This window comes from Bombus flavifrons, chromosome 14, assembly GCF_040668555.2.
Source record: "Bombus flavifrons isolate JBK064 chromosome 14, iyBomFlav1_principal, whole genome shotgun sequence".
Classification (NCBI taxonomy): domain Eukaryota; kingdom Metazoa; phylum Arthropoda; class Insecta; order Hymenoptera; family Apidae; genus Bombus; species Bombus flavifrons.
The window spans coordinates 3499447-3520712 of NC_138455.1; the positions used below are offsets into that span (position 1 = coordinate 3499447).

Below are 21266 nucleotides of genomic sequence, written 5' to 3' on the forward strand. Positions count from 1 at the left end.
CGTATGGGAGATATGTATTTGTGATCAATTAGAAAATTATACATCAATGATCCTTTTGTTCTTATTGTTGGATGTATTAAACTATTTATAGCTTATAGGTTTGACAAATTTTAGTAATTGTGGAGAAAACATACATCTGTCGCTAGTTTTGTTTGGCTTAAAATTTACCGCTACCGCGAGAAAAAGAGATTAGTTTACAGTCTTCGTATAAAATATGAAATTGTTCTATATAGTATAAAATAATGTTCAAAGGCATTTTATGTCTATAAGTGATAGCAAATTATAGGTTGTAATATTTTCTTAATGAGGAAATGAAGACTGACAAAAATGTATTTAAGAAACTGTTGCATACTCGGTCCTTTGATAGCTTAACCTTAAAGTTATATGAAATAATATGGAAATAATAGAAAGTAACATATAGATAAACTTATAATAAAATAAATTAAATTTTTGATACGGTGATATTAATTATTATAGTAAAAAATGAGAGGTATAGTTATCAATTTAAAATTATTTTGTATTGTATTATATCAATGAAGCACTTGTATATGCCTATAAATTTTTCTTTAATTGCAGAAAAAGAAATGGATAGGAATATTGTTATATTATTATATATAATTTTTGTTGGATTCTTGTCCATTGCATTATTTTTGTATGGGTTTTTTCCTTTGATGTACTATGATAACACTATAGCAACACAAGATAATATACCAGAATTTATTGAAAATACAAGGTGAGTTTCAGAAATATGTAAAAAATATAGGTAGGCAAAGGAAATGTATTTTATATAATTTATACCACAAATCTTTTAGAGTAAAGATAGATACATTGTATCAACCAATAGCTAAAAGATTGATCATTATGGTCATTGATGCTTTGAGGTGGGATTTTATAACGGGCTCAATTGGAAAGATTGCAATGCCTGTAACAAATAGCCTTATATCAAATTCTTCAGCTTCTCTATTACAAACTAAAGTACAACTACCAACTGTTACAATGCCTAGAATAAAGGTGCCAGGTTTTAAATAAAGTTCATTGTAAATCTTGTTCTTGAAAACTATAGAAATGTAAAGAAAATAATATTTTATATAACTTAGGCAATTACCACCGGTATGATACCAAGTTTTATTGATGTAGTTCTAAATTTTGGAAGTAAACCAGTTACTGGTGACAATGTGCTCCTTCAAGCAAAAAGAACTGGTTACAAATCAGTATTCTATGGAGATGATACTTGGATCACTTTGTTTCCCTCTATATTTGATCGTTATGATGGTACTACATCATTCTTTGTAACAGATTTTACTGAGGTACTTTCTGTTTTTGTTTTTGTTATATCTTTATACAGTACTATGTATAATTACATACAATAAAATTCTCCAATTCAGGTTGATAATAATGTAACTAGACATATACACAAAGAATTGTATAACAATAATAACTGGTCCATAATGATTCTTCATTACTTAGGACTTGACCATATTGGTCATGTTCACGGACCATTTAGTCCACTGATCAAAACCAAACTTAAAGAAATGGATAGTGTGATAGCAGAAATTCAGATTAAAGTTCAAGAATGGGTAGGTCTGGTATAATATCTAAAATATTATGCTTAACCAAAGTATAATATGAAACATCTTTTTCACAAGAAATTACAATTCATTTCATACATTTATAAAATCAATATAAACTTATCTTCAGAATCAAAATAATGATTCTACTTTGTTTATTGTCTGTGGGGACCATGGGATGAAAGATTCTGGTGGTCATGGTGGTTCAACAATATCAGAAACAACTGTACCATTTATTGCAATTGGTGGAGAAAGTCATAAAAATCACATTGAAGGTCCCATAGAAATATCACAAATAGATATTGCATCTACATTATCTGTTGTCTTGGGAGTGCCAATACCATATTCTAATATAGGAACTATCTTCTTGGACTCTTTATATGACTTACCTATTTCAAAAAAGTTATTTATACTTTATTATAATTCGAATCAAATATTTAATCATTTCAAAAAGTTAGCTAATTATGAGTCTGAATGTGAGTAAATCAATTATATTTAACTATATACAAACTTTGAGACAATATCATGAATTTATTGATTATTACAGATGCATATCACAAATATTTAGAAGCGATAAAGCTTCATAATGCATGGTTAAACATCAAAGATCATCCAGATGGTATGACAGATGATATTGTGCTTTGCTATAAGACTGCATTAAAGGGGATGAAAGAAGTCCTTATGTATAACATAATAAAATATGACTTCCAGATAATAACAATATCTATAATTTTCTTATGCCATGTAAGAATCAAAAGTTAGCTCAATTCTCCATTATGTTAATTCTTCTATATAACGACTTAACTATTTCAGATTATTTGCATCTTATTGGGGAAAATGTCTTCCAAGTCAGCACCATTAAAAAATGTTGCGTTTTTTATTATTCTAAATGTGCTTTCATGGCTATTTGTCAGTTATGTTTGGAAAGATGAAAACACTGTACTACTTGATACAAAGAACTTAGTTGCCACTGTAATAACGTTATGCATAATGATTGTTTTGATAATAAATTCTTACTTGCTTGCCAATATTAGAGGTTTTCACATTTTTAGGTCTAAGGTAAAAGAAATTATATAAATCCAAATACTTAAAAGGTTTGCTTGCATACATTGTAATACGATTCTTTCTTTAAAAATTAGAAAACTGACAAAGGAGTAGAAAAGTGGCTCCTTTCATTTGGGAGCCTAATACATGCAATTAGCCTTGCTGGTACTAGCTTTGTTGAGGAAGAACATCAAACTTGGTATTTCTATTGGGTTACAGTCCTCGTATCGCTACTTTATAACTTTATCACAAAATTTTTACGATCGTAAGATAATTTTTTTTATTAACATAAAGTACTAAATTATTTAGGATATTAAGTTTTTAGCATCACGTTTCAGCCACTACCAACAAAATTTACATGCACAAATTAGTATTAAGCTTTTATTACTACTGATAGGACACAGAACTCTCAGAAAATTAAATAGTACCGGAGATAAGTATGCTCATCTTCCTGACATAGCAGGATTTTTAATAAAACAAGAAAGCAAGATGGGCATGACGATTGTGCTTATCATTGGTAATTAAATTATAATTTACCATTTAATGTAACAAAATTAGAACATATTGTAAAGTCTTAAAACCATTTTCTCAGGTCTCGCACTTTTGATGTGGATCGATCTTATTTACGGGAGTAGGAAGCGTAAAGATCTATCGTTCTTGTTGAATTCAATAGCTTGTATGTGCATTTATCATCGCCATATGCATAATAATATGGTTATCAAAATACCATTTTACCCTCAAACTAGGTAAGCTTGCTGCTTACATTAAAAATCTGTGCATACTTTGAAATGTGATCGTTTGTTACAGAGGAATATTCGAAGTACAAATTTACTGGTTTTTACTCATAATGAATTTTGTAAATTACATTTACGATCTTATCCATATAAAAAAATACAATGCTAGCTCCTTTCTGAGAATTTCATTGTATTTTATTCTACAAATGTGGATTATGATCGCAGCAATGCTTCATCAGCCACACAGTGTTATACTCTTGCCATTTCAAATAATCGTTAGTAGCGTGATTTATGAGATTAATAAGAACGGTACTATGCAAGATATTCAAGTATTATATGTTTTGGCCGGCAACGTGTTTTACTTTTATCAGGTAATAGTCTAACATTAGATAATTTCTGATGTTATTACTGCCGTAAAGTGAATTTTAAACAAAACAATCGATTTTTTACCAGGGAAATTCTAATAGTTTAGCGACTATTGATGTAGCTGCGGGTTACATAGGTGTACAGTCATACATGCCATTTATTAATGGTTCGTTATTATTAATTAATACTTATGCAGCACCGGTTTTGGCCTATTTTTTACTTATTTATCATGCGATCTTACAACATCCATATAAGTGAGTAATTTTGATTTAATTTTTCAAATAATGGAATACTAATGTAATAGTGGTAATGTTATTTTTCAGTACTCGTGAAATTATTACGCGATTTAGCAAAACATGTATTACATGGAGATTGTTGCCAATAGCTATTTACACAATAATAATCAGTATTCAGCGTCATCATTTGTTCGTTTGGTCAGTATTTTCGCCGAAATTATTATATGAAGCTGTACACTCTGTTGTTATTTGTTTGGCCGTGTTCGTTATGCTGATCTTAGCTACAGTTCAAGAAATAATAAATGATTATGAAAGATGACTTTATGTTTCTTATGCGATTTATTTATCCAAAACATCATAAACGTTAAATTGGAAAATGTTGAAATTAACGACAGGAATATATTAAATTTAAGGAAAAAGTTTCTGTTACTTTTAATAATTATTATTTCACAGTTATTATATTTAACCAAATACTTCGATCGTTTTTATAAAAATCAAAAATATAAAAGTTTCTAGTAATATACATAAACTATATTCTTTAGACATCCTTTTTACAATTGAAATTGTCTATTGATCTAACGAAGCTCGAATTTTAAATGAACTGTACACGTTTTTATTTTAATTATGTATAGATTCGTAACAATGTATAATATATAGATAAGAAATAAAATATAAAATTCACTTCAATATGATTACGAAAACAGAATATCTTTTAGAATAAAAGAAGGGCAAGGTATTAGCATCTTAAATGTATCGTAAGGTACATCGAAATATTTCAATATTCCTCGGGTACTATAATAGTCATCGATTTCAAATATTAACTTCTCGTTTTTCCTACTATTTAATTGCACCTATGATACTTTGCAAAGTCATTTTTTGAAAACATTCGCACAAAAAAATGTTTGCAAATAATATAACCGTAATCATGTAAACCAGGCACGCAAAAAAATTCGATTGAAAGCAGTATTCCTCTATCGCTAAAAAATAAATTACTTTCTATAGGAACACAACAATCCTAAATCTATACATATTTGCTAGAAATAATACGTACTATAGCTATTAAATCTAAATAGCAGCGGTATTTCATTATTTCATGTAGTATGCTTTCATTATGCTTGTTGTTATTTAAGTACTAAATTCGTAAAATTAAATGAATTATTTTGATTTTTGTTTGTACATATCACGCCGAATTGTAGATCGAATTTTCTAACATATATGAAATTATCAATAATTTTTATCCATAAACATGGATCTTGTCTTCGCAAAAGAATGCATTCCAACAAGTTAAATTGCGTCAAATCAAATTCGAATTAAGATAAGATATTGCACGGAACTCTTCTGTGTATAGTGTACAATATTTATAATTCGAAAATTAAGTATATTATATCGCATAAATCTGAAACAGTTATCTTGCAACACGTTAACTTCTAAAATATAAAATACCGTTATCGTTTTGTATTATACAAAAATATAAATACTTTGATATCAAGTTATCGAATTACGAAAACAATTATACACATTTCAAAACTACACTGTTTAGAATACTAATTTCGATTATCTCGCAGGGCTGCAAGATCGCCAGTAACATTGTTTAATTTCAAATAGACGATTTCAAATACTTTTCAAGTGTCAAACATACAGCTATCTGAACAAATTTATACTCTAAATCGTAACGTTATTTTTATAATTTACAGTTTTGGATAGAGTTTTTAGTGCATTTTTCAGAATAGATTTCTAATAAGATAAAGATCTCGATTTTCAGGAAATACATTTTTCATAACTTAACTACTATTACCTTCGTATCTCTTCTCTGACATATTTAAAATAAAAATTCTTTAAAACGGTGAATTCATTCCAAGTTTTGTACCAAATTCAAGTCGTGCTCTCTTTTGATATCTCACGTTTACCCTAAAAATTTTCGACGTTAGAAACTTACTAAATGTTGTTCCTAATGCCTTTTTTATACTTACTTAATCTCTTGCCACTTGATTAATTCGTTAATTGCAAAAATTAATGGCAATGAAACTAAAAAAAAGAGAGGAAGATGTAGAGGAAAATCTTCGATATTCTGTCCTTCGTCTTTCCAAAATTTGCAGAACACAGTTCCTGAGAATACTGCTTGTGCGCATAATCTACAAAAACGTAATTCGAATAGGATATTTTTTTTATGGAAGATAAAGTTACGCGTATATCTTAGTAATCGTAAATCTTATACTCACGCTATAAATGCACTGAAGAACCATACATAATTGTTGAATGGCTGTTTCTTCCAAATGGAATATTCCCTATGTACAAAGCCTACGGATATTGTTACTGTACAAAAAGAAATATTCAATGTTCAAATAGAATTTCACTCAGTAGATCGTTTCGAAATATTTGAAAATAGTAAAATTTACCTAAATGTAAAACTAACAGGGACAAGGCGAAATGTTGTATCACTAAAATAATATTTGGTTTATCCCCCCAACCACCCCATGAAACTTTTCCCTGCGCATCGGGATACACATACAGGCACTTGGAGTCTGCTGTGTAAATAGGACACAAAGTCAAGAACGAAATACATTGCGATAGTACTATCGTTATGATTGTTGGTAAAAATTTGCTGCCGTAACACCATAGAACGAACAATGCAACCTGAAAAGTCAAGAATTTACCTATCTATTAGATATTAAAAAATTTATATAGTATACATAAGGTATTTCGAAACACTTTGAATTTAGTAGAGAAATGTAAAACTAGCGACGCATTTCTTACCTCGCCATTTACAGTGCACTGATTTTTCCCAGTTGCACGTTGCATTATGGTAGGATCCATAGGCGTAGCGATCATGGATATAGATAACATTGGAATGATTAAGCAACACAACCATAAGACTTGATCGACCGAAAATAGAGGTGGTAGCAACAAGAAACCAGACAGAGCTTGAGTGAAGGAGAGAGTAACTGTACAACAGAGCCAGAATTGCACGCAATTCCAAAGGCACGTCATATAATGTCGAGCCTAAATATGTAATAGATAATATCCAGTAATTATGATGACAATAATAAGAACTGAATTAGAACTGAAAATGTAACTGAAATAATCCTGGATTACAAATATTTAATTAATCGTACTACGATCTTTAAATTTTTATATCCTAATTTCCGTCTTACTTCAACTATCAGAAAACACTTTTGGATAGAAAATGATTCAAAAGAAGTAATAGGGTTAATAATTAGATATTTTGAGGAACCCATCATTTACCTCCATAATTAAATGGAATATCGCAATTGGATCTTCTCGTTTAACACTTAACGAACAGGCAATAGAATTCAGTGCTCTACTCAAATCGACTGGAGATGGACCTTGGTCTTCTTTAGTCGGTGTCAATGCTGGAACTCTTTGACAAACTTGTGGATAAAGTGGTTCCACTGCCACTCTAAAACCACAAATATTTTCCATCATTATTTTATGCTTGAACGTTGCATGAAACAGTTGAATGTACGAATGTATGAATAATATTTGCTACTTTTGTTCGTGTCGATTAAATTTTATACCACCTTATTTTAAACAAAATTCAATTTTTATAAACATGACGTTTATTACCGACGTTTCTCGTCGCACATCGACGATTTTAAAGAAACCAGATAATTCTATATGTCAGGATGAGAATTTTGTATATCTGCAATCACGTAAAGTGCGTCCCATGGTATACTCTAAATCTTACAAGAAACCAACCTTGAAAATTGAGTCAGAGACCACATATGGTTTGTCATATATGAAATACGATTGTATTTCTAAACCAAAATTTCATTACGGGCTACACGAAAAGATAGTGCCTAGTAAAACTGGAAAGTTCGACTTTGACACGGTGAATAAACTTTCGTACCAAGCTGCAACTGGAAAATTGCACAGAGCTTTCGTTCCAACATCATGTTTATCTATCAGTGGTTTTCACGACATGACGTCTACTTTCAAGCAATCTTACTTAGATCCTGGATACGTGAAAACAATGTCTTATAAACCGTACCAAGGAAAAGCTCGGCATCCAATGCCAGTGGATTATAACACAGTAACGAAGGAATCTTATCAAGATTTTGGTATTCCTATAGTTAGAAGACCACGAAAGAGAGAATTCTGGCAAACTAAATTCAAAACAGACTATCACACTACGAATCAATTGTCGTATCAATACGTAGAGCCATCTTCGAAAAGGGTTCGTGTATGCTATCGACCAGTGATATCTGCTCAAATCGAGAAAGACACTGTTTATAGTACGAGTTATCAAGTTCCTGGTCGTTGCGTAGCTAAAGATGTAGTTTGCGAATGACATTGTATGCGTGTAATATATCTAATAATTTTTTAGAAAATCATTCGTTAATTATTAAAGTAATAATAATATTTACCCTGCATCCGCTTGCATAAAGATGGGCATGTTCTCTGCATTGGCGGAAGAGCCAAGTACGCAAACAACTTCTCCGTAATCTTGCATAATGTGCAACATTTCCCTTGTAACAGTAGTGTTGCAATCAGTAAACAGAGATACCAAAAGGGGAACATTATCTATTAATTCTATATGCGGTCTAATTTTATCGATGCCTCGAGGTAGTTTTGCCTGAAGAATACGTAAAGTATAAAAATACATCCAGGGTAAGATTTTATCACAGAAACTTACCCTGTTTGATAAATCAAAATTTACGGGAGCACTTTGCTCCGTGCTGTCTGTAAGACAACTCAAAGATCGCCATGCTTCTTGTCCAGAACCTAAATCTACGCTTTGTACGAGTACACTGTCTTCGCTTCGCACTGTATCCTGTTCCCTATTGAGAATCGATTACTTGCTAAATATTTTGTATATTTATTTTTGTTATAAATTCAAATCATTAACAGAAGACTTTATCATCTACGAGTATGTAAAATCAAAGTATGAGTACAATGGTAATGAAAGTACCAAACGTGAGAAATATATACCAAAAGGAGTCGAGACTATACAAAAAGTGTGGGAGAGAACGAAAAATAATTACGAAAAGTGTGACGATCCCGTTCTCGTAATCCTTCGTACTAGGTGACTTAGACTGCCATGCAAAATCAGAATAATATCATAGCTATAATATTATAACTTGAAATAATCATAAAGACTGGTAATCTCAAAGAAACGTTTCAAGTTTGAATAGAGACGAACCTATGGCTCATAGCGCTTTTGACTTGAGATGTTCCTGTATCGTTCCATTCCGTGGTCTCATCGTCGAATTTTACCGTGGAGAAATCGGTGTTTATAGCGCTTGGTGCGGACATACTCATCGCACGACTATTATCCAGATTAGTGCTACAATGTAAAATAGATCATACTATGTAAAAGCGATTTTCTCGTGTATCGTTCATGCAGGATAAAATTCTTAGAACACAAACACATTGATGCAGCATATTTATGCAGCAGAAATGTTTGAATGCATGCTTTTAATGTTCAAGTATTCAGCGATATTTTAATCGACTATCGTATTCGTGAAGCGAAAGCACATTTTTTAATCGAAAATTGATACGTGTATATAATAAGATATAACGATGAATGTATTATTTCTTTAGTGTATTATGTGTGATAAGAGGGTAAATATGTAACATACCGAGGAGAGACACGATTAAGCAAGTGGCTGGCCTCATCCATGCAGGAGTAATTATGTTGATGAGATTGGGCCGAGGGAGTGGGTGAGGACATGGCTGCTGCCTGGCTCACCCACCAACCCACTGGACTCTCGGACCTAATATTGGCGTGTTAGTTACATACATTTATTTGTGTATATCATGTATGTCACGTAAATTACGAGATATTAACACATGTGCATTAGAATAACTGTAGAAAGTGTATAAGAATCGATGTAGTTAAAAAGTTGTATCCGCTAATAAGAAGCCATTAAAAACTATGGAACGTAATTGACCAGTAACTACCAGCGCAAATACAATCAATTTAACTTAATACTCTAATCATTAACATAAATAGGATACATGGAAAATATCGGTAAGAGACAGTACTTAAACGTGAAAGTCGGCTAGAGTACTTGACAAGACTTGAAATCAAACGGGACAAGAAAATCATATAATTGCATTCGAAGAACGTTTAACTCTATGTAAAAACCGATAAGAAAAAGAAATTATTAATAAAGGGCGTAACGAATAAACATGCAAATTAGTAACAGTAATGAAAGAAAGAGGTATAGACAAACATATACGATGGGGGCATGTGCGGATATCTCTCCAGCCATTGCTGTCTCCTGTAACGTACATGCATATTTTACATTCACATCCACAGTTATGACGAATAGCTAGTTATACAAATTTATTATATCAGTTGCCACGATTTATTTTAGACTTAACAACAAGATTAGAGAAGAGAAAAAACACTAAGAGACAACATATATCTATATATGTATATATTCAGATTAATCGACGAAGAAGAAGAAATGTAACACGAAAAACATACAATTAGTGTAATACTTTGTGTCGAACATGTTTTTGTACACAGACTTTACACGTAAAAATAGAGAACATATTTATACTTTCCAACGTGAGGACATGCCCCAAACTTTTTAGATTAATCCAAAAGCAAAAGAAAGCAAAGCAAAGTAGTTTATAGAGACAATGATATTTGATAGAATAATGAGGTACGGTACCTAGCTCTTTCACTGAGCAACGATATGTGGCAATTCCATCCGCTTTCCAACCCCATTTTCTCCGAGAACACGCGTGATCTTAGTTCGTTTTCTTTGCTGAAGTGAACGAATCGAATGCACGCCCTGTCGAGTTGCTCGATTAATTGTACCTGTCAAATATTTTATGTACTTTCTTTCGTTACTTCATCTTATGTGCATCAATTTACTAAAATATCTTACCATATCGATTTGGGCTTGGTACTGCATAGTCACCATCCCAATAAAGACTTGATTGCATTGAATTTCAAAGCAACTATCAATGTCGCTAACATTATCATCTTTGTTTTCACTACATAGCAAAGAATCTATAAAAATTCGCATAAAAATAGATTAATTAAATAGATTAATGAGAAATATATATAGTAATCATAATTACCGGTTGAATGAAATTGTCCAAGTATTCCTTTTACTCTGGGATCGAGAACGTTTCGAAAGTCCCAAGGTAGTGGAGTAGGACTTCTGTGAGGTGCATATAAATGTTTGCTATCCGCGGGAAGTTCTAAGTATATCTTAGTCATTCTATCGCAAATACCACGTGTTAGTGGTCTGTACGCAAATGCAGTGCAATATGATGTTAAGCTCGTTCTTTGATAAAAATCTTGCACCTTTTTTCTGAAATGTACATGTTCGATAAATATATCAAAAAATAAAAAAAGCACTAGATGTCTTAAAGGCTAATATTTCTATGTACCTATCCGATGCTGAAAGTGGACATAAATCATGACCATCCCAAAATTCGATACAGGAATCCAAAATTATGTCCGCTGTACCCTGTGTAAGCAGTTGCAAACCACCGCCACTCCTTTCTCTAACTACCACGGCGACCATGTGTGGAAACGGAAACTTCAATTTTGTTGCGATACTTAAAGATCGTGCAAACTTTATATCTCGTCGAACCATTTCTGGTTGCTACAACAGGGAGAATTGTAATTTTCCCATTTAGAGATATGCAAACAGAGGGGTTTGATCAATGCTTACGACGTGTCTAAACGTAGACAATTGTTGCTCCAATTGGAATATATTTTGTGCCTGGTCTTGGAAACCTATCTGCTTCGCTAATTCACATAAACACCTATACGAATCATATACGTAAATTTGAATAAATGGAAATTTACATCGACGAATGAAAAGGAAAATAGAACAAAAATGTGAGTTTGCTCCATGACTAGCATTCCTATGAATATATGTATGCTCGGAGATACATTCACCCATATAAACGGATTAACTACAAATACGGAGGATACGTAAAATAACTATGGTTGGACTGACCACATATGTCCAAGGCTCCCTGATTCGTCGACTAAATACACTTGTCTTGAACTTTGCATTGTATCTTTTGCTTGATACCCACTCTTATCTTCTATACTGTGATCCTGGTAGCTGATAAATGTGTATGATCAACGTTACTAGTAATTGGACATGTTACCATTTGCATTGGACTGTTCTTGGGATTATGTGTATGATAAAACTGGATGTAATTAGCTTGACATTTGGAAGAATTAGTTCGACTATTGCACACAAACGAGGGGAAGAAATACAGTGCGATAAAAGACATAAACGAAAACGTGATTCTAGCGACATGGATACGTACCGTCTGTTTGTAACCGGTACAAGATCCTCATTATACAGAGCTTCACACGTGACATGGCAACAAAACTGCATGTAATGCTCTTGGGTATCCATATTACATGTATTGAGGAGGATGGCTAAACCTAGGGGTTTTAATGAGTTCAAGTGTTGTCTCCAGGAATGGTCGTCAAACTGTAGACGAAACGGCAAGGCGTGATCGTGAGTCAGGTCCAAAACTTCGGCTGCTGAGTGAGACAAATCTGAAAATTTGTTCATTTTTTAATAGATATTTTATAAGACATACTTATCGCATTTATTTATTACCATGTGTTATATATGACGTCTTATTTGAATCTTGTTTGGAGTCTTCAGCTTGTGCCTGACATTGAGGTTCTGAGGTTCTATCTACACTACCAGTACTGTAAAATAATCTACATGTCACATTTATGATCTTAAGAATTCGTATGTTCTTAAGAAGTATATTTACCTTGAAGACGGGGATAAAGTATTAGCATTCCTCAAAAAAAATACTTTCTCTGCAGTTGGATTAGGCCACGAAAGAATCCCTTTTTTATCTACGCAACATAGTGCCTGGAAATTGGTTTGCTTTCATTCATTCCTTCACATTATTTAAAAATTAAATTGTCGTGTATTTAAAGTACCGTGACTGATCCTAAGACGTGTAGAATACTGGCGGATCTCGACATCATATGTTCTTTACCAACTAAAATATTGAAAAAGTATTCTTTTAATTCCAACCAATTATACACTACTTCCTGGTTGCTAGGCCCAGAAATATCTGCGTCTTCGAAAGGATCCACAAACTAAAACCAATGTATTTTAGGAAATATTGTACAAATAATTTGGTCAATAGTCGACGGAAAATTTCTTTTATGTTAAAAATGTATTAACCTGAAGTTTCTTCGAAGATTGATAAAGCTTAAACAGAGCTTTGAAACGAGCCATCCCGAAACAATTTAAAAAGATCCAGCAAGTCGGAAATACTAACGGAAGCAAAGGGATACTAACAGCAATCGGTTGTAGTAAAAACATTTCGTTCCAGTAACCGACACCGAAATATTCTGTCGCGTATAAGTATCGAAACAAATTGACAAGTAATACGATGATCAGAAGAATTGGATAAGCCAGTTGTTCGATGCAACAAATCATTAAAAGATGCCGTTTGCGATTGTGATATGTAACCGGCCTATCAAGAGCTTGGTCAAGAGCCATTCTAAGATTCATCAAATAGGGTGTCTCTTGAAGTTTATAGATTTTATTTTTCAATGGCGTTCGAGCTTGTGGCGTTGAAAAAATTTCATTTGCGCTGTGGACCTGCGGACTATATACTTCTCTTGCGTGTAACATCGGCGCGTCAGCATCCTGAAATGATTTCTCATTATTATCCTTTACTTTATATGATAAACTGTATTAAGCTCCAAAATGTCGAACTTACATCATAAGGAATACAATATCCAGGTGATTGTTGTCCAGGTTTTATAACAATTATATCACCAGCAACCAATAATGCCCAAGGCAAATTAACTATATGACCATCGCGATAAGTCCACTGCAAAGTTAGACAGGGGGACAATGGACTGCATAAATGTGGATAATTTTCAGGATTCCATTGAGAATTATTCTTTGCCACTGAAATATGGAAAATAATATTGCAGAAAAATTTAAAATATAATAAAGTAATAATATTTGAATAAGTACCTTCCAATTGGTCAAGAAGAACTCGTACTCTATAAGGAATTTCTTCATGTCGTAATTTATTATCGGATACGACTAAAATAAAATTTAATACTACCAAACAACAAACGGTCAGTCCTTCATAAGGCAGTGTAGGGTGCCTATAACAATAAAAAATTGTGCACATTATATTTCTTTATATATCAAAGGAAACAGTATTTAACATTTGATACAAAATACAGTTACAAGCTACTTTCAACAGCAAGCATTAACTAACTGTACAATAGGACATTATGTTTGATACATAAATAAAAGTTGAGTTAATTCATACCATGTATCGTTGGTTGTGAAGAATGCAATAACAAGGATAATGGCATTGATCAAAAGTGCAATTGCTGAAGTCCAACAAAGAGTTGTATACTGACTACGATGATGTAAAGTGTCCTTTAGCCAAGCTTTATATTTTCTGCACATAATATATACAGTATACAAAGTATAAAATATGGAATTCGTTCTTCAACATAAATAGCAAATAAGTAATAGAGTTACTTATTTCTCCTATATTCTTCCTCATACTCTTGTAATACTCTCCTAATATCGCGTTGTAATGTTTCAAGAGCAATTTTTGTACTTAGCCCTAATGGTTCTGTGGACTTATTCTTAACATTTTCACTTGGTTTAGAAGTGTTATCCTTTGCTCGATCACCATCCATTTTCTATATAATCAAATCATTAAATTGTTGTATGCCTTAATATCTGGTATGCATTGAAATTCACATATACAGATTCCATAAATTATAACACATATATAACACAAATATGCATACAAAAATCTACTGTGGTAGCACTTTTATGTATGAAAAGATAATATAGGCTAGAGGAAGGATAATTATGTTGATACATACTACTAGGTTTTATTTATAAGAAATAAGAACTGATAACTATTTAATGAACTAATGATAAATATATCATTTTGAGATATACATATACTTTAAAAAGTAAATATAACATGCAGAGTAAACAAAAGAGAAAAATATAGACAAACAAGATTTCTAATAGTCTATGATCCATTTCAACAACATTGTTTTAATCTTGCTATAATTTTTAGATCATGCATTTGAATCTCGAAATTTAATAATACTCTGAAGCAACACCAATCTGTCTACATTCTAATCCACACCATGAAAAAATGAATAACCAAAGACATAAGTCGACAACAAATTTAAGCAACACTTTGAATTTTTATTACGGCATAAGTAGGTAGAGGAAGTCGAAATAAATAAGGAAAGAACTATGCAAATATGATTTATTAATACAGCCAGTTTCGAGGGATAGAAGCAAATCAAAACAAACGGAATGAGGTTAAAATGCATTAACACTTGCATAAATCGATTAATATTAACGAACGATATTGTACTATTTAGGTTTTATAATCTCTTGCTTTAAAATTTGGTCGTAAATCAGTAAACTAAAGGTAATGGAAAAAGGCATAATTTTGAATGACCTAAATCAGAACGAAGAATGCATATTCAGATCGGTCAGAGCACAAACACATAGCCGAGCACATGACGCAATGCTGACGACAGTGCTGTGTATGTAGTTCTGTTGTTTTCAAGTAAAATTTTGTGCGTGATTTAATAAAAGTTGAAATTAATACACTTCAAATTTTCAAGCATCGCAATGCATGGGTATAGTACACAAATAATTTTGGAGTGCATGCACTCAGTTTCATAGTGTTCGTTAAATTGTAATGTAACATAACCTCACAACAATGGATTTACTGTATACTGTAAATAGAAAAGTCACACCAAAACCGTTTCTAAATCAAGAAAGGTATGTGATCATTATAGTTTTTTTAATTTTTCATAGATATTAAATATTTTATTGAAAGTAACTTTTCACTGATATAATATATTTTGAGCATTTGTTATCCATACTAATATATTACAAACAAATAAAGTATTAAAAGATAACATGTATTTCATTTACCATAATATGTATATCTATTAATAGTTTGATATAATTGGTATACTTATTTTTATAAATCTTATGCATATATTATAATTAAGTTTGACTCCGAGAATATACTTTTTAAAACATAATTCTTTAATGTTTATGCAGTAATCAAATTTTTAGCCTGTATGAGGGACAATCTTTATGCTCGTTATCTAGTCGTAACATAGCTGCATTTACTACAACTACAGAATTAGATGATAACAGTGGAAAGACATGGGGATCTCATGTTTATGTTTGCGACTTAAATATGCCTTGGCATACTCACAAGTATGAAACATTTTTAAGTAATTACCTGTCCAACAAATTTTACAAAATGAACCAATATTATTATATAATATTAGGGTATTATCAAACAAAAATATTATTACTGCATTGGAATGGGATTTACCAGGTGATAAATTAGTTGTTTGTGATTCTATTGGACATGTCCAATTATGGATGTTTAAAGATCATGTTCTTAATGATTGGGTACTAATTGGTTCCACCTGTTTTGTTGGTGAACATATATTAGGCGCAGCTTGGTTTCATAATGGGAAAAAGGTATTTATAGTGTTAAGGAGTTACTTTAAGGAGCCATTAGTACCATTATTTTATAAAGGAAATGTATTATTTCAGACAGGACTTGTGACAGAGAAAAAAGATAGTATTCATTATAGTGAGAAATTTAATCATTTACCCTTTGTTCCTTCTGTAAGACAGTTTGGTGGTAGAGCAGCAGAAGGTGTATTGATAGTTTCAACCACTGGCATGGTTGGTGCTGTTATGATCACAAAAGACTTTCAGAATCCTATTTGTTCCTCTACTGAAAGTTTAGGCAGCACAAGGCACAGAATAACAGCAGTTGATTTATGTTATGGGAAAAGTACATATATAATCATGTCTTAATTAACATTAAGATACTTCAATAAAAACTAATAGATCAATATAAAATATTGTGAACTTTTAGATGGCCATATTCTGGTAGCCATAAGTAGTGGAAATATTTGTTTGCCAATCAGGTGTTATAGAGTACTAGTACGTAAAAATGATGATAAGTGTACCATTACATCACAAGCACTGCCTAGTTTTTTCCTACAGGATGGCACACCAAAGGACAATACATGTAAAGTGGAAAAATTTATAACTGATAACTTATAACTGATCATGTATTGTTAGATTTTAAAATACAAAAATTTTCTTTTTCTTAGATACAAGTGTAACGCATTTAAAGTTTGTAGTTCGAGAAGATGCAGATTCTTTAGTTATTGCTGTTAATAGCGATAGTGGTGGTATAGTTGAAGTATGGGAATTAAGGGAAAAATCGCAACCTGTTCATAAGTTGTTTCAGCCCAAAACATTAGAACCATTTAAAACTGTAGTGGTATGTGTTCAAATTGGAAGGATTATATACATAAAATTTGTCCGATTTTTGCTTAATCGTATATTTTTGACACAAATTTATAGGTATGGCAGCATCAATCGCAATATCGTTGTCAGTCACCAATAACAGCGATAGCGACTACAAAATTATCTATAGTCACCACATTACCTCCCCCAAGTTACGTTGTAGTAGCTTTAGCAGATTCTTCAATACATTGTTTAAGTCGTGATTGCTTGAAAGAAGTAGCTTATTCTTCTCTGAATATGGCATGGCGGTCTGAAGAGCCAAATAATAAGTACTTTAGAAATTCAGTTTCAATAACGAATATAGATCTATCTTGGCTAGGTTGTGTACTTTTAGCATGTGACACACGTGGAAATTTGTATGCATATAAATTGCTACCTGATGGAGGTTATTCAGTTTACAATAAATTTATATAAGAAACAGTGTCCTTAAAAAATATAGTATACCGTATTACTGATTGCTTTTACAGGACCATCATTGACATTAAGTTATGCCTGTACATTATTAGAATATTGTTTAGTAACAGGATTAGATTGGTTGGATATACTGTTGTGTTTGAGGTCTTCAATGATCGAGCCATTGTGTGAAAGATTAGATGTTTCTTTTAATAGACAATTACAGCCAATACAACAGTATCATTATATCCAATTTCTTTGCATCAAAATATCATTGTACAGGTATCGTATTACTTTTATATTTAAAAATTGTTCTTATGAAAGTCTGTGGATCTGCTTCGTGTAGTTTTCGTGTAGTTTTCGCGCAGGATCACCGCTAAAAATGTATTTTCAGGATGCTAGTATCGGGACAAAGTAAGGCGGCAGATTTGTCGTCGTTGCTTATGATACATTCAGTAGCAACAGCATTTAAGTCGTTATTACGTCCATCAGATTTAATTTCTCATGATAAGGGACCAGCAGAGAGTTTAGCAGCAGTAATTAATGATGCTATTACTGATGTAGATAAGGTAAAAATGAAACATATTTTACCTACATTTATATCCTAGTGGATAATTAATGCGTAATTGCATGTAATAGTTGTAGTAGATAATTAATATGTTATTGCTAGGTACTTTTACACCTCGATCCCAAAGAATTTACCGTAGAACCAAGTACACTTCAGTCGTTGCAGCAGTTAATTCAATGGGTCGCGGATCTAGCTCTGAATCTTTTAGCTCGTCTTCCGGAGCAGCGATTGCAAATGAAATCTGGCGGTGTGAGTATTATAAATAAATTTCGAAAAATATAATTATTCCTTTGTCTAAACTAGCATAATCGTACTAATATTTCCTTTTTCGTAATATCGACGCAGTATGAACTCCTAAAGGACCACAAGGCCTTAAATACATTGAGGGAACTGCTCGTAATTATACGTATATGGGGTTTATTACGTCCTTCGTGTCTTCCAGTATTTCTTCGTAGTGCCGATAATCTTGATGTATTGGCCTTGTTATTCCGTTTGTTATCAAAGTTGGTTCAGCCGAACGGAGATGCCCAGACTCAGCAGGTAGACGATGGTTTAATTGGTAAGCTCGTTCATCATTGTTATGTAGTATTATAAATAGTATAAATGTATCTATACTTATTTATATGAATAACATGTAGTGAAATGATTGATAATTCGTGCATAACATTTATAGCTAGCCGTTGAAACTTTATCGTAATATGTTGGTTAGTAGGAAGTAAGATAAGACACCACTTCCTCGCGCGTTTGAAAGGAATTACAGATTTTTTCATTCAGTAGCGGTAAATGCATGCTAATGAGTATACATGAAATGCAAAAATATAAGAAATATATAGTGTGATAGTGTTATAATTTTTCGGTTTTCTTTTTGTACACTTTAAAATGAGTGAGAAACTTGCGGCAAAACACACAAATTCGGTAGCTTTAAAAAAGCACAAGCTATTGTTAAACAGGAGTGAATCGAGAAGTTGTTGCCCATATTCGAGACCGCATAGATTAGCCATATTTTGTATAATAACATGCTGTATATTTGTACTTTATTGGATCATATTGTCTCCTCTTTTAATCAGTGCTTATCATTCAGGCAAGGCTAAAAATTGGCCCAATGGGTGGTACATTTTGAATTGGATTATCGCATTTTTAATTTGGCTTTTCATTATGTTATGCTTGCTTTTAATTTGGAAATGTTTTGAAATTAAACATCATGATGACGATGTTAAACTGCAATCCTATGGTACAAATGATTCTTTGAAATCGGGGACCTTGATTAATACGAAACTCGATCATTCACAAAATGTAAAACTGAAAGATATAAAACAAGATAGACCTCCGATCGATTCAATTTCTGATAAAGATAGAATTGCCTGTGATAAATCAAATATGGATATTTCGGATAAATCTTGGCATAACAAAGTTAAAAAGCATAAAGATCTTCCTCCTCTTGTGATTCATCGTCGTAATTCAGGTAATGAGGTCGGACGTATTGGAACTATAAATATGGAGAAAAATGTTAATAAAGATGAAGATATACTCAAGTCAGGAAATGATACTTTAAAAAACCAAAGAGAATCAATAAAAGATTACTTAAAATTGGTAGCAGTTACGCCGCAAGATGAATTGGACACAAAGAGTCCGAAAGGATCTCTTTCTCCAAGAGAGTTATTTTTTATCGACCTCATAAGAGAAGCTGAGAAAGCTGAACAAAACAGAACAAGTAATCCTCAAGGAACGGAAGGGAACCAATTTTTCCCAAGTGATTTTTCGTTGGCTAGAAAAGATGTTAACGAAGATAAGAGAGAAAAGCAAAAACCAACTGATATTCCAACAAATAAACAGCAAGAAGTAACGTATTTTATCGCGGATGTAAAAAGTCCGAAAAGGGAAAAAAATGAAGTATATTTAGAAATCGAGCCCGATCAAGAGTCAGCCAAAAAGTGGTGTGTGTGTTTGAATAACGAGAAACCAATCCTTGTTTTACAAGCTGATTCCAAGGACGATTCCAAAAATTAAGTTGTTTTATCCGAAATATAATTAGATATTCCGTAGTTTAACAAAGTATCTAAATCATTCATTTTACTACTAGTTATAAATTTCTGCGCTATATTATATACATAGCATAGTACATAATGATAGGATAGTTAAGGAGGCATAAGAAAATACTTCATAGTAATCTTTTTAAAGAGGGCAACAAAATCATAAATGTAATAAAGCATGTGCTATGACAATGACTTTCTTCCAGATGATTGTTGCTTACTACCTAATCAGATTATGATACCACAATTACATCAGGGCAATAGCATAACAGCTATAGCTACACCTGTACTATTTTATCAAAACTTTCCTTTGCAGGTAAATAGAGCAGAATATTCCCTCATGGATTCAGTAAATGATTTGTAATAATCTTTCATTTTATTTTAATCATAGTTAGAATATGGCATAGAACCTGAACAATTGCTATTTGTACCTGAACTCAATCCAGTTGAAGGTTGTATGCATAGTGGTCAGATTGTAGATGGTATTAGGCATTTGTATCTTGGGAAGCAACCACTTCTTGTGAAACAATGTACAAGGTATTAGATATAAGTGCATTGACGAAATAATGACAAAAAAATGACGAATAAAGTTGTTGTAAATTAAAATTCCAGGTGTGTTGGAAAAGCACAAATTCAAAATATGACAAGGACAGCTGCAATTAGAGCATGGGACCAAAGGTGGGCTCGAGCTTGTCGTTGCGGCGGCATTTGGCGAATTCATAAAACTTGTCCCTAAATAAGTAATTTACTGAAAGTAATGTACTGAAATTTATATTACAACTAATTAAGATTTTATACACGATAAAACAAATCACATTAAACATTTTTATTCAAGATACGATATATTTTATTCAATATTTTTGTAAATAATATTCTTATTTGCGTAGAAAGGGTAATTAGGTAGAATATTTCTTAACTTTTATCATTTATTTATTATGAGCACAACAATTTTTATTTTTTGCAACTTTGCACCTAATC

The 21266-nt window shown here is 32.1% G+C and overlaps 5 protein-coding genes across 15 annotated transcripts; 4 read left to right on the forward strand and 1 right to left on the reverse strand.

Moving 5' to 3' along the window:
* The first annotated feature begins 20 nt into the window (after nt 1-20).
* On the forward strand, nt 21-4272 carry PIG-G (phosphatidylinositol glycan anchor biosynthesis class G). Its single transcript, XM_069127870.1, has 14 exons — nt 21-490; nt 577-733; nt 813-1011; nt 1098-1307; nt 1386-1577; nt 1699-2044; nt 2116-2312; nt 2382-2627; nt 2708-2877; nt 2951-3129; nt 3205-3358; nt 3420-3717; nt 3800-3966; nt 4036-4272. Exons 1-14 carry the CDS (start codon nt 484-486, stop codon nt 4265-4267), a joined length of 2754 nt encoding a protein of 917 aa, XP_068983971.1. The 5' UTR covers nt 21-483; the 3' UTR covers nt 4268-4272.
* l(2)k05819 (transmembrane protein 94-like protein l(2)k05819) lies at nt 2374-15496 on the reverse strand. 10 transcript variants are annotated; one of them, XM_069127860.1, is made up of 27 exons: nt 15400-15496; nt 14445-14611; nt 14227-14361; nt 13920-14056; nt 13657-13850; nt 13113-13583; nt 12863-13024; nt 12688-12791; nt 12525-12619; nt 12223-12460; nt 11901-12011; nt 11610-11703; nt 11323-11540; nt 11008-11243; nt 10812-10936; nt 10593-10741; nt 10146-10193; nt 9549-9683; nt 9110-9253; nt 8603-8747; nt 8334-8542; nt 7192-7366; nt 6703-6948; nt 6345-6582; nt 6168-6261; nt 5919-6080; nt 2374-5856 (listed from the first exon to the last, which is right to left on the reverse strand). In XM_069127860.1, exons 2-27 carry the CDS (start codon nt 14606-14608, stop codon nt 5784-5786), a joined length of 4302 nt encoding a protein of 1433 aa, XP_068983961.1. In that variant the 5' UTR covers nt 14609-14611; nt 15400-15496; the 3' UTR covers nt 2374-5783. The 10 variants fall into 10 exon arrangements, 9 of the variants coding, with proteins under 9 accessions (XP_068983961.1, XP_068983963.1, XP_068983962.1 ...); XM_069127862.1 differs by having other exon boundaries at nt 15313-15448; XM_069127861.1 differs by having other exon boundaries at nt 15279-15435.
* LOC138187095 (uncharacterized) lies at nt 7520-8283 on the forward strand. The gene has a single exon (XM_069127574.1). The coding sequence runs from the start codon at nt 7520-7522 to the stop codon at nt 8255-8257; it is 738 nt and encodes a 245-aa protein (XP_068983675.1). The 3' UTR covers nt 8258-8283.
* On the forward strand, nt 15490-21122 carry MED16 (mediator complex subunit 16). Of its 2 annotated transcripts, none has more exons than XM_069127871.1 (14): nt 15490-15728; nt 16017-16178; nt 16253-16451; nt 16527-16773; nt 16858-17013; nt 17099-17271; nt 17355-17682; nt 17765-17972; nt 18085-18259; nt 18361-18507; nt 18604-18817; nt 20495-20604; nt 20680-20825; nt 20901-21122. In XM_069127871.1, exons 1-14 carry the CDS (start codon nt 15667-15669, stop codon nt 21022-21024), a joined length of 2451 nt encoding a protein of 816 aa, XP_068983972.1. In that variant the 5' UTR covers nt 15490-15666; the 3' UTR covers nt 21025-21122. The 2 variants fall into 2 exon arrangements, with proteins under 2 accessions (XP_068983972.1, XP_068983973.1); XM_069127872.1 differs by having other exon boundaries at nt 16032-16178.
* Nucleotides 18824-20488, forward strand: LOC138187270 (uncharacterized). The gene has a single exon (XM_069127873.1). The coding sequence runs from the start codon at nt 19138-19140 to the stop codon at nt 20263-20265; it is 1128 nt and encodes a 375-aa protein (XP_068983974.1). The 5' UTR covers nt 18824-19137; the 3' UTR covers nt 20266-20488.
* Nucleotides 21123-21266: the final 144 nt, after the last annotated feature.